Raw genomic sequence first — 13957 nt, 5'->3', positions numbered from 1 at the left:
GGCCTGGGTTCGAATCCGGCCTGAGGCCCTCCACCGCATGTCTCACCCCCACTCTTGACCCTGTTTCTGACTCTATCCACTGTCCTCCTCTATCTAATAAATGCCCAAAAATAAATCTTAAAAAAAAATACAGAATAGGGCTAATCTCTACTGCCAAAGCAAGCAATCATTTTCTGGGATATGCCAATGTTTTTTTTTTTTTTTAAATGAATGACATGAATAAATCAATAATGCTTTTTGAACTATATTTAAATATCTATTAATTCTTCACATATTATAGTTTTTATAAAGTATTTGTAAAGTTATTTGTGCAAATTACTGACTAAAATACTGATCTTATTTCGTTTTATACTCTATTCAAACAAATATTTGACAGACTATGAGTAGATTGAGATTAGAAATTGTAAATATTGACCTGTCGTTACAGGATCAGATCAACTGAATTAGTGATGAATAACTGTTGCAAGAAAGAACAAAATGAAACCAAACTTCTAAAAAATCAGCCCCTTTATTTGACCCCACTGGGCCAGTGCAAAAAAAAAAAACCTACCACATTTACAATTTTACCCCTCCCACCCTCTGATAACCAACTTTAACTGCATGATCGGGGTCGACAGCTTAAAAGATTGGCCCCCTTTGTCTCATGTGACACACATCTGTCCCTTCACATTGGACAGTCGTAGATGTGGATGGCACGGTCGTCTCCGGCAGAGATGATCTTTGAGCCGTTGCTGTTGTACTTCACGCTCCACACCTGTAGATGACATGGATAGAAGGGATGAATATGGGATTTGAGTTACTTATACAAACTAATATGACTCCTAGTATCCATATTTTATACATATTATTTTTTAATAAATGCAAGTTGCATGATGTATGGCAAACACCTGCACACACAGTGCACGTTTACAGGATAAAAATAGTGACTGCTGTGTTTCGTTGTGTTTTTACACATAATTCCACGAACATTTTAAAAGAAACACAGCAGTGAAGAGGGCAATATTTTTAGCAGACAAAGGTTAAAAATAGACCTAAATATTACTGGATTAACAAAAACATCTATCAGCAACTATTTTGATGACTCATTTACCTGCCAGTCTGTTTTTCCTTTTGGCAAAACTGTAAAACATTTGCTGGTGTCAGCTTCTCAAGTGTTCAGATTTGCTGCTTCTTATACTTTATGATCAGTCGACAGCAGATCACCTCTGAAGTTAAAACCGACTATTTTTCAGCTCAAACTTTTAGCTAAAGTAAAACCTAACGTCAGTAAAAGTTACTCTGAAAGAGCAGTTGATGCTTTCACAACTTCCAGGCTGGACTACTGTTATTGTCAGTAACTTTCATTGGCTTCCCGGATAGATGGATGTATACATTTTATTAATTATTTTTACAGTTTTAAAAGCACCATCATATCATTATTATTATATACATATAAACACTCAGATAAGATCTGCCAAATCTCTTGACATTTTTAAGTCAATGCTGAAGACACATCTCTTTTTAATGTCCTGTTACTCCCTTTGTTTTAGCAGCCAGCCAGTCTTTTATGAGTATATTTTATGGGTTTGTCTTGGTTCTTAAATTATTTTCTTACCTCATTTTAATTACAGCATGAGCACTGACCTTGGAGTGAGGACCCTGTAGTATCTGTGGGCCTTATTATTATTATATTACTATGTTACTATGAATATAAGGCCTTAATATTTGTCCACAACAAGGACATGTTTCATTAAAGGATGTCTGGCAATGGTGAGCATTTTGATACCCTGCCAGTTAGACAGGAAGTTGGTGTAACTCTCATACCAAACCTCTGACTCCCTTCAAATTGCACACATATGATCAAAGTCTGCTCTTCTCCACATTCCTCTGACATAAAATGACTCATTTCTTTGAATTTTATATGATAAATATCAGTCCTGCCCAGATCACATTTACATACTAGCATCTTGCTTTGTCATACTGCCACCTAGTGTTGTTGGCTGGTACTACCTCATACACAAAGTACAATATGCCCACAATCTGCAGCACATTGCAGTTTATTTACACCGGTGCAAGCAATAGCTTCACTCTCGCGGTTGTAGCACACTGAGCACGGCGTGCTACACAGTGCAAGGGCCCTTCAGTGCTGCTTGCAGCCATAGTTAATTGTTATTTTTTGTATATGTCAGTGCTCTCCTATGCCAATTTATTTTCACTCTTAATTATGCAGCACTTTTATCAATATAAATTGTTTTAAGTGTGCTTTATAAATCAACTTGACTTATTTATGATAGTAAGTAAACTCTTTTGGATTTCAAGTGTTGGTTCAAGAAGAAATAATTTAAAGACATCCCATGAAAACACTATGAAGCATTTCCACAAGTGGTTGACTTTTAAAAAGATAAATCATCAAAACAATTGGTGACTACACAGATGTTAAAAGTCTGATTTAAAAAATGCCTTCAATAGAAGATTAAGCAAAAGTCAAGAGTCATTGGCTACTAATATTCCCAGTAGGTTTGATGTGTCATTTCATGATAAGACATAATAGCAATATGGCAGAGTCAACTACCTCTGGTCTCCTTCTCTGAGGAGCCATGCTTTCAGTTAGAGGCTTTGCAGGAGAAAAAGATCAACCTCCCTACAGGCGCCTGCAAACAGAGATTTAATGACAGCTGGGATTATTGCTTTAGCCTGAGCTGAAACACCAGAAACGGGTCATGTGAGAGACATTGGACGTATTGATTTCCCTCCTTAACACATCAGCACCTTCAGCCCTCATCTTCTCTCACTTTGGATCTGATTATAAACACTTTAGCGAGGATGATTCGGGGTTAACTTTGTCACCTGGTCCTGATGGTCAAAGAACGTGTTGATGCAGGCTCTGGAGCTGGCGTCCCACACCTTCACACTCTTGTCAGATGAGCTGAGAGCAGCAGAGGACAGAGAGAGAACATCTGAAGGGTTATACAGCTTTTTTTAATCAGAACTTTGTGTTGTCTGGCTGATCTGCTCAGTTTATCTTGGCAAGGTGGGCTGGAAACTTTCTCTGCAAAACAGCTTCAGCTGACAACTGCTTTACACACCAAGAGTGTATGCATGGGAAAGCAGACAGGAAAAACATGCCCAGCTGTCTAATGTTGAAGAGAGGGCACATTTTAACAACATGGTCTACTTGACGTCTATAAATCTGGACCTTGAGTGCTTTACCCCGCTGCTTTACTGCCGTTTTAAGCATGAAAAAGAAAAATGTTGTCAGTGTCACATAGTATCTTTGATATGAAGCCTTCTGAGCCTGTTTGGAGATGTTAAATTTTACCTTGAGACAAAGTGAGTGTCATCTGGGGAGAAGGCAACGTTAAGAACCCAGGATCCATGTCCACTCAGCGTTCCAGCCAGGTTAGCATGTTGCCTGTAAAACACAATTTATTTGACCAAACACCTTTGTGATCTTTTCTCTACATTTTATCTTTATTTAACCTGTATAATATCTGCAATGCAACTCCTACCTCCCTTAAACTGTGTGAACATGGTTTGATTTTACATGTCAGGCACATGATTGTCAATAGAAAATGATGAAAATAAATGGTGAAGAAAAAAATGTGTAACCTCGAAAATGCACTCACTGATCATGCTATTAGTTACACCTGTTTGACTTCTCATGAACGCTCATATCTAATCAGCCAAACATGTGGCAGCAACCAATGCATTTAAGCATACAGACATGTACATATGCTCTGTTTGGGTTCAAACAGAGCATCAGAATGAGGAAAGTGATTTTGAACGTAGCATGGTTGTTGGTGCAAGACAGGCTCATCTGAATATTTCAGTCGCTGCTGATCTACTGGAATTTTCATGCACAACCATCTCCAAGGTTTACGGAGGAAATGTCCAGTTAGCAGCAGTTCTCTTGACCTAAATGCATTGTTGGTTGCACAGGTTAAAGGGGAATGGCCAGGCTGGTCCTGGCTGATAGACCACCATTGTTACAACTGAGGTATGCAGAAGAGTGTCTCTGAATGCACAACAAGTCAAGCCTGAAGCAGATGGGCTACAGCAGCAAAAAGCTCACACATGCTTAGACAGGGAGCTGCAACTATAATTCACATGCGGCAAACAAAATTAGACAAAGAAGATTAGAAAACTGTTGCCTGGTCTAATGACTCTCAGTATCTTCAGCAACATTCAGATTGTAGGTGTAAAATTTGATATAAACATCATTAAAGCCAGCCAGACCACTAACAACCATGCTATCTTCAAAGTCACTTAATGCCTACATGCATTAGTTGCTGCCATGTGTTTGGGCAACTTCACATTTACATCAATGAGCAGGTCTACTGACTAAAGTGATTGTGAATGTCTTTTGGTTAGCATAACAGCAGCTGCATCCTTTACTACTTCTATCTAATAAATGTATTTCCTTTAGGAGGAAAAAAATCACATGAAAAGAAATGGCTTAACAGCAGTGTCCACAAACTGCAGATCGTACTTACACATCATATATTTTGATGTATCCGTCGTCAGAGGCTGTGACCAGCAGCTGAGAGTCCGGTGAGAACGTGAGGGATCTGATAGGCATGGCGTGACCTGAGGAGAGAGGACACGCTTTAGCATCATGACTGCTGCTGACAACTCCTCTTACTTTATAGAGAAATATTTTTTTTATCTATGTAAAATGTGATTATATCGATGCATTTGCAGAAATTATTCTTAAAAGACAGCAAGATGTTTCAATTCTTCTGTGTTGTAGGCTTAGTTCCTCATGTCCAATTTCCTTCGCTTAACCAAAAAAGGGTGTTGAGGTCAATTTATGGCTTTTTGGGGGAAATTTTTTTCTTCTTTTAATTTTTTTACTGTGTTAATGCTAACACATAATTTTGAGGGTAATTTCCCAATAAAATTTTGGAATTTGAATATCAGAACCTATAACAAGTCCATAATAAGCTCTGTACACTTTTTGTATACACTCAGTACCTTTGTAACCAAAAATGCCCCATTAAAACTCATTAAAACCACAAAATTTGATCCCCCAGCGTTGCAGTAAAAAAAGAAAAAAACCCCACACTTTTTATAATATTAGGCTTTCTGACAAATATCAGAGTTTTTTTGCACTTGAACTGGCGCTCAAAAGGTTGAATACCTAAAAATTAATCAATATTTGATATTTATGAACAGTTTTGATCTTGATTGAAAAAATTAATGTAATACAGGGATAACTTTTTTAAGTTAAGAATATATACTGCTATTTATGTATAGCACCCATTTTTGGCCACTTACACCCTGAGCAATACAATTAATTCAAGTATCAAAATTAAAATAAAAAAAACAAATAAATAGTGTATAAAAAAAAAAAAAACAGTTGCTGATCATGATTTACATTTTCAATGCTGTAATAACCCCCTTCAAAAAGTTCAAAATGCATGTAGTATATAAAAAATATTAAATTCTTTGTATTTTTTTACATGATAAAAATCATGGGGTCAGGGTTTTTTTAATTGTCACTCAAACTTGCATTTAAAGATTAAATTACTATAAAATAATCAATTGTTAAACAATGCAAAAAGGGACTTTTTATGAAGGAAATCCAATTTACATAATGTATGGAAAATATTTCTTTTACATTATAACCATCAGGGTTTTTTGGCACTCAACCTGGCATTTAAGGGGTTAAATTCCCCCAAATTAATTTTTATTTGGTATATATGATCAATTCTCACCTTGATCGAAAAGTTAGAGTAAAAAAAGTTGGGAAAAAATATGTATATACTTTTTATTATTATAATATATGGCTGCCATTTTTGGTCACACACCCTGAATGTAATCAACAATTTCACACCATCAGAAGGTTAATCATATTTCTCCTTTAAGATTTATTGTGGATAAAGTGCTGCAATCATTTATCAAAAGACATGGGTCACTTAAAGCCTAAATAAAGAATATCAGTAGTTTCAGTCACCTTCCAGCGTGTGGAGCAGTTTTCCAGTGGCAATGTCAAAGATGTTGATAATTCCATCGATGGCTCCACTGGCCAAATATTTACCATCAGGGCTCTGGGGTGCAGAAAAGAAGAAAAGACAAACAATGAAACTCTGGATTATGAATGTTATATTTGAACTGGATGAGCAGTAACCTTTTAAATAAAAAATGTAGACAAGAACATAAAGGATAAGATATCACAAAGCACCTTGCTGTGAATGAGGATAAACCAAAATGATATAATTCACTGTAAAACTGAAGCAGAGCTATCAGCCTGCTGAAACTCTGAGCTTTAGAAGTCACCACCAAACTGACCAGAATGTCAATTTATAGTTTCTTACATAAGCTATACTGAGGATGAATTTTCCTCGAGTGTCCAGGGAATATTCCTTCTTGCCGCTTTCCACACCAAAGATGTTGACCTTGCCATGATGGCTTCCTGTGGCGATGTATTTAGAGTCTGGGGAGAAGGCGACCGACCAAGCATCGACTGGAGAAAGCAGACAGACAAATGGAACATTAAACACAAAAACAGATCATTATAGGGGAAATATTCATTTTTTACAGCCTCCAATACAGCTATATTGCCTATTTATAAATGTGTATTTTAACTAACAGCTCCCAAGAAAATAAAAACCCTCCTTTCTTTCCCATAGTCACCCTAGAAGGCCAACTATTTGATCAACAAAGAGGAAGAAAGGCAGGTTTATACAGTAACAGAAATCCAAATATGCCCAGATACAGTAGGTCCAAGGCGGGGAATAGAAGGTTTTAAATCCACTGACCCAGACCAACCACTGTGTGAAACAAGGTGTCACTAATAGAAGGTGACATGGCATTTAGATGAAGTACAGCCTGGTTCAAGACACACAACAGCACACACACATTTGAGGGTGTGGGGTCTCTGGGAGGTGAAAGTAAAAAAATAAAACAAAGCTCAGAGGGCCACACAGCAGAGAGGCGGGCTATCGCCCCTGAAGGTCTGTTTTATCAAAAACTGGGTGACAGTTTTCATTGTAATTACCTTATTTAGGAGAGTCACTGTAAAACTCAGTAAATAAACACTTGATTAATAAAATAAGACCACATTCACAAGGTCAAATTTTAATCCAGGTAAAAGTTAAAGAAAAAGCAAAGCTATCAAAAATGAACTGGCATACAAACAAAGCAGAAAGTGAAAGTAAGGCTGTGAAAAAATGTGTGTTTAACAAGATATATTATCAGTTTAGTAATCAAATAAACATGTTAAATATCGGTAAAAGAGAATAGGAAGTTTTCATTATTTGAAAATCAAAAGACATCAAACTTTGGATTTTTTACCCTTTAATTGATTTTATAAATCAATCATGGTCAATCTAATTTGGATTTTTTGCCAAAAAAAAGACAAAAAAACTCTTTAATGTCAAAGTGAAAACAGATTTCTACAAACTAAAATCAATTAAATAAAAATATGCAATGTAAAATAAGTGACTGCATAAATACTAACCCCCTTTAGATCAGTTCTTAATAGATTCACCTTTGACTGCAATCACAGCACTGAGTCTGCATGGATAGGTCTCAATCAGGCTTGCACATCTTGACCCTGCAATTTTACTCCATTCTTCTTTGCTAAACTGCTCAAGCTCTGTTAGGTTGCACAGGGATCATGCATGAAAAATAGTTTTCAAGTCCAGCCACAAATTCTCTATCGGATCCACCTTGCTGTTCAACCATTTCTGGTTAGCTTTCGCTGCATGCTATGAGTCATTATCGTAGTTCTCTTGCAGACTGAATAAGATTGTCCTGCAGGACTTTCCCATATTTTACTGCATTTATTTTTTCCCTCTACCTACAAGCCCTCCAGGGTCAAAGCACCTCCATCCCCTATAAATAAACATCATGAACAGAGACAGTCCTTTCAGGCCGGGTCGTACCTGGTCCAGCATCCATAGATTTTATCTGTTTTCCAGACTCCAGGTCCCAAAGGCGGATGTGAGCGTCCAGGGAGCTGGAGGCTGCGATGGCTCCGTTGTGACTGATGTCCACTGACACCACGCCCAGCTGGTGGCCCTCCAGAGTCCACTGCAGCTCCAGCTTCTCGTCTGACCTGCAGGAACAGAGAGGCAACCAGATTATTCCGCCGTGTCACACCAGATCAAGTCAATTCAACTCTTGCGCCAAGAGGCATTTTCCAAAATCTGCAATTCTACAAGAAGTGGGCAAACTCTGTCTGCTGGTGAATATTTATGGGATTGAATATAAAGTTCAGGGATGCTACTGCATGCACAGAATATGACTATGGGTACAGAGCTGACACATCTCAATGATTATGCTACAAGTATGCTTGATTTGTAGAGAATGTATCCAGCAAACACTGAAATCTACATTCATGCATTTTGAACCTCAATTTACCAAGAAAATACCCTTCAACTATAACCCTAAAGGTTCAGGCATTACTAAGGTATTACTTTTAACAAGCTGTAGTAAGCTCTGCTATTGCAGTCAATCTTTGATCATAAATGATTGCCTGACAAACAATACTGTTAAAACAAACAAATATTTCAGCTCAAGAGTAATAGTTATAATTTTAACCTGTTTGTTCATAACTTTGGTTGTTTTTGCTTTTAATGTAATATTGTTTTGCTTTTATTTCATCTGGATTTTTACCTTTTTTAAGAACATAAGGATGATATGAGTGTGAAGATACAATGTTACTTAAAAACAATAATCTAAAAGAAGAAGAAAAAAGTACCATACTGGGGAAGAAAAAAATTCCATCTAGATAGGGATGGTACCACATTTTTTCCAGACGAAGTAGGAAAAAAGTACTTAAATTTGGGCACTCACTGATACGGATTACAAATCTGAGCACTACATAATATAATAACTGTTCTTTGAACTATTTTGAAAGAGGCTTTTATTTTATTAGAAGAGATACTCTTTATCTGTCCTCCAGACAATTTATCAGTGCAAAGTTTTCCTTCTCCTCTACTTTTGTCATCCTCCTTTTTGTTAATATATCACTAAACTGCAGACATGGCTTTAACTTTGACATCATACTCACATAATGACACGCTGATTTTATGCTTTAAAATGACACCAAGTACAGTATCTGCAATGTTTTACGATTACAAGAATTTAGGCTTGATACAAGCATCGATACCTGACACTGGTATCAGTATCTGTGCATCCATCTAGACGTGCGTGTTAAAACACATTTATGATACACTATTCTATCATGTAGAATAGAGATGTAAAAAGGGAAAAAAGGAAGAGAAAACACACTCACCATTTCCAGACTTTGACCATATCATCTAACGAGCCGGTGACGATAGTTTCTGACCCATCTGCCTCACTTTTACCCCACGCTGCCGTCCAGATGGCATCATCGTGTGCTGAGGAGACAAACTCAGGTTGAATCTCTTAAGATATCCACAGTACAGATAAGAACAACATACTTATTTTAACCCAGACATAATTCTATTTTTTGTTATTGCCAACAATTCCCATTGAAACACAGAAGAAATCCTCTCTTGTCTATGATTCTATATACTTAGACTTCACTAGACTCCCTGTGGCTTACTGCTCATGTTTTCACCTGATGATGTAAATCTTAGCGGTTTTTCATAGGGAAGAACAATATTGGATGTTTTGCAGATATCCTATATGCCAGTATTTATAAAATAATTCAAGCCAACACCGATATTTAAATGTAGTTCAGACTTAAAACTTCAGTCCTTAAAACACACTTAAGTCTGAGGAAGAATCAATTAACAAATTTCAGTCCTTAAAACAGACTTTCAAGTGTAAGGGATGATGGTGAGTAAAGAAAGACTTCAGCTGGTGTAGGTCTGTTGGTCCAACCTAAAAACTCTACTTAATTATTTGTTGGTACAGTCAATATTCACACCCGATATTGACAGATTTTTTTTTAGCCAAAATATTGGTTGTAAATACCGGCATAAATTTTTTAAAATGTGCAGATACTCTTTCACTTTTTAACCAAATATCTACCAATACCAATAAATACCAGTAATATTGTGTTTCTCTATTTTTCCGTTAACTTTTATGAAAACTTAAAAGATTTCAGAGCACAGAGAAGCTCCATAGAACAAATAAATAATCTAATAATCTAATCTATATACTCAAATAGATCTATTAACAACTTCAAATAAACATAAAATACTTGCCCGAATGGCAGGATAAGGTCTCAGTGAGGAGACCCCTTTAATCATTTATGACCATATGCTCTACAGATAAAGTATAAAACCTACTGTAGCACATTACCCTTAGCTGCTACATAAATACCACCCTAAAAAAACAAAACGAGCTCTGTACATGCAAACTCTAGGTAGGAACAATGCTAATGCCATCAATCCTGGCCCACTGACCTTAATCACAAGGTTCACAGAGAAAACTGACATTAAATTTAATACTTTTTAAGGCATTTTGAAGACCCTCTTAATACATTTTAAGACTACTGCATCTTAATTTCCTCACCCAGTAAATTAACGACATGGGTATGGGTTCTGTCGTGATAGCAAGACAAAAATGTGCCAAAAAAAATTAAATGCCCTTAGTATTTGTCATAGTTTACAAATTAGGAGTTCTTGGAAAGTTCTGAGATTCATCTATGAGAAAAAATGTCTACCATAAGGAATCTGAATGTAAGGTCTTATTTTTTTTTTTTTTTTTTTTTTACTTAGGTGGCCTAAAAAAGTTAGACCACAATCTTGAAGAACTGATTTGCAAGTTCTGCACTGCATTTGAAGTTAAAAAAGTAGAACAGCATATATTTAGGTTTTTAGAAAAAAAAGATACAAGCTATAAATGCCTCTCAGGACACATAAAATACTCAGTATTTCTCATTTTCTCATTTGAAAGCATTAATGTGTATATGATAACCATGTATATGATTCTTGGATTTAAGACTTTTTAAAAATTATTATTTTATAATGATTCATAATACCAATTTATTTATAATAATATAAATGTACATTATTTGTGTTATTAGTTAATATATATTATTATATAATGAATGATTAAATAATTTAATTCATAAATAAAATTAATTATTATTATTTTAATTATTATTTTTAATAATTACAAGTATTTTGGCTACACTGATTTATTATCTTTTAATACTTTTTTAGAACACACAAATATCCTGAATTACCACCACAAACAACAATTACTGGTGCCAATATTACACATAAAAGACAATGTATTAACCAAAAGTCATATTTTCTATTTTTGGTGCAGTTTATCTAGATTCCTTTTCTTGTACTGAGTCAAATAAAAAACAAGTAGCAGTTGTAGGAAGTCTGAATGACACTATTTTTAATAGGAGAGTAATAGAGAGTAGGCTAACTCATTTCAGTTTAACAGTAAGGTGTATTTATCTATTATATTACTCACCATGTTCTTGCTTGAAAAGGATGCTGTACTGAAATTAAAGAACAAGCTTACAGTCAATTTTTCAGTTATTCCATCCAGCAAAATCAAATTTGGCAAAATAATTGTAAAGATGTTGGTTTGTGAGTGTGTTGCTTACTTGGGTGCTCATTGCTTTGGTCCTGTAGGAGTTTTACAGCCAGCTGGATTGTTTAAACCTAGAAACAACATTGAAGTGAGCTAGTTTTGACATGATGAGGCATTTTCATTCATTTTTAAAACCGAAATGTTAACAGATAGCATGGCTGCAAGCAGATAGAGACAAAAGCTAACAAATTAGTGGATGATTAAAGTTTAAGAGCTAAATATTCATAGAGGTTAAAGGATTCAACATACAGCTAAAATATCGTGGCTAACGCATGCACTTGTGGCAGATTGGCGCTGCATCCAGACAGCAACAAAGTGCAGTTTGCTGATTCAGTCAAAAGATTATCGCGAGATAACTCAGTTTAACGGACTTACTGTGTCAAAACAGACTGTTTCGTTTACATTTTAATATAAAACGTGACTACGTACCTTCAAACCCTCTAATAAAGTTGTATTTTTTAATTCTCTAGCTTGATAATTTACATGTGAGACGCCATAACAACATTCAGCGTAACTTCCGGTTTGATTCTTCTTCGTTTGTTACATACGGGTTGGAAATCAACGTGTGGAGTGAACTAGCGCCACCGGTGGTACAGTGGAGGGAAATGTCCGTGAAACGATTTCTTTTGTTGAGATGATTCTATTTTTAAAGTTTTTATTTTTTTTAATCTTTCAAAACACTCGCAAAATCAGCACAAATTGGAGATTTAACAAGGTAATAGAAAAACATAATACGAAATGAAAAATCCACTAAAAAGACAAAAAAAAAAGAAGAAACTTGAGAAAAAAATTATTTAAGTGCAAAAAAGACAAACATTAAGTCATTAATGATATTAGTTCATTTTGTGCATTCAGAAATATTTTCTGTCTTTAAAGTAAGACCAGAATAGAGGAATTCTAAGAGTGTTACATGAAATTTTACATTGATTGGCTGGACTGTTTATAATATCATAACCTATATTTCATTACATAATAGTTAAGGGGCTTATAGGTATTTCAATTTATCTACAGCTTTGTAGTAATGAATTAACCTCCAACTCAATCCAAACCATACAATCCAGTCTGATCCAAATGTATTTATTTACTCAAGTTTAAAAACAACTAGAAGATGACCAAAGGGCTGCACATTGAAAATCAAAAACAATAAAAACACAAAAAAACACAAGGCCAATCTAAAAACAAGAGGACATAAAAAGACCAATGGTATGGAAGAGCTACACCATGTCTTTGATCACCTAAACATTACACCAACAGGGACTGTAAAGGCATAATATTCAGGGAAGTGCTCCATGGGGCCAGTCAAGTTCTTCCACACCAAACTCATCAAACCATGTCTTGCTTTGTGCACTGGAGCACAGTCATGTTGGAACAGAGAAGGGCCTTTCCCAAACTGTTGTTTCACAGTTGGTAGCATTGTCCAAAATGTCTTGCTATGGTGGAGGTTTAAGCTGTTGCTTTTACTGTAGATAAGGGGTCTAGTCCAAACCCTAAAAAACAGCCCGACACATCCCTCCTCCACCAAACTTCACAGCTGGCCCCATGCAGTCAGCCAGGTGACTGGCTGTGATTTTACATGGTCCTCTGCTTTATGGCTGAGTTGCTGTTGTTCCTGAACACTTCCACCTTCTAATAATATCACTCACAGTTGACTGTGAAATAACCAGCAGGGAGGAAATTTCACAAACTGTCTTCTTGCAAAGGTGGCATCCATCACAGTACCACGCTTGAAGTCACTGAGCTCTTCATCCATCCATATTCTATCCCACTGAGGGTTGCAGGGGAGCTGGAGCCTATCCCAGCTGTCATTGGGCAAGAGGCGGGGTACACCCTGGACTGGTCACCAGTCAATTACAGGGCCGACGTACAGAGACAGACAACCAGTCATCAATTAAGCTTATGAGCATATTTTTGATGGTGGTAGGAAGCCGGAGTACCTGGAGAGAACCCACACATGCACGGGGAGAACATGAAAACTCCACACAGAAAGGCCCACCTTCTCGCTGTGAGGCGACAGTGCTAACCCCTGCACTGCTGTGCAGCCCCTGAGCTCTTCAGAGTGACCCATTTTGTATCACATATGTTTGCAAATACAGACTGCATGGCTAGGTGCTTGATTTTATCCACCTGTGGCAACAGGTCTGATTGAAATGCCTGAATTCAATAATTAACAGGCGTGGCTCATTTTGTCTAAATAGTGTATTAAACCTGTCCAGCTAAGGTGCACAGAAAGCTTAAACTGTGATCAAAAACTGAATTAAGTTTTGATTTCAGGGTGCCTGGGTGCTCTGTGGGGTGAACTGATCATATAGTGTCTTATAGATCGTCATTTCAATGGACAAAATACAACCCAAAGTCTTAAAATGTGCCTTTAACAGAGAATATGTTACCAAGTACAATGTTGATCGTTACTCTAGAAAAGAAAACACAATGGAAAATAAACAATTTGAGCTGTTTCACCATAAAAGTAGCATAAACTTCTGCA

The 13957-nt window shown here is 36.3% G+C and overlaps 1 protein-coding gene across 2 annotated transcripts; it reads right to left on the bottom strand.

Moving 5' to 3' along the window:
• Positions 1-495: 495 nt before the first annotated feature.
• Positions 496-12007, bottom strand: wdr61 (WD repeat domain 61). Of its 2 annotated transcripts, XM_041795825.1 has the most exons (12): positions 11905-12007; positions 11489-11546; positions 11353-11380; positions 9224-9329; positions 7869-8041; positions 6297-6445; positions 5936-6029; positions 4473-4566; positions 3299-3391; positions 2827-2905; positions 2552-2630; positions 496-754 (listed from the first exon to the last, which is right to left on the bottom strand). In XM_041795825.1, exons 2-11 carry the CDS (start codon positions 11498-11500, stop codon positions 2583-2585), a joined length of 876 nt encoding a protein of 291 aa, XP_041651759.1. In that variant the 5' UTR covers positions 11501-11546; positions 11905-12007; the 3' UTR covers positions 496-754; positions 2552-2582. The 2 variants fall into 2 exon arrangements, with proteins under 2 accessions (XP_041651759.1, XP_041651758.1); XM_041795824.1 differs by lacking the exon at positions 2552-2630.
• Between the last annotated feature and the right edge of the window lie 1950 nt (positions 12008-13957).

Source organism: Cheilinus undulatus, linkage group 9 (genome assembly GCF_018320785.1).
Source record: "Cheilinus undulatus linkage group 9, ASM1832078v1, whole genome shotgun sequence".
Lineage (NCBI taxonomy): Eukaryota > Metazoa > Chordata > Actinopteri > Labriformes > Labridae > Cheilinus > Cheilinus undulatus.
Note: the sequence above shows the minus strand (reverse complement) of the source record. Positions and strands in the feature narration are given on the sequence as shown.

What these genes read in the sequence shown, in the direction of transcription:
- wdr61 (XM_041795824.1), bottom strand. An exon ending in CCTTTTCAAGCAAGAACATG is followed by an intron (nt 9,330 to 11,352) that starts GTGAGTAATATA and finishes TTGTCTCCTCAG; the next exon opens with CACACGATGATGCCATCTGG. An exon ending in ATCTATGGATGCTGGACCAG is followed by an intron (nt 6,446 to 7,868) that starts GTACGACCCGGC and finishes TGCTTTCTCCAG; the next exon opens with TCGATGCTTGGTCGGTCGCC.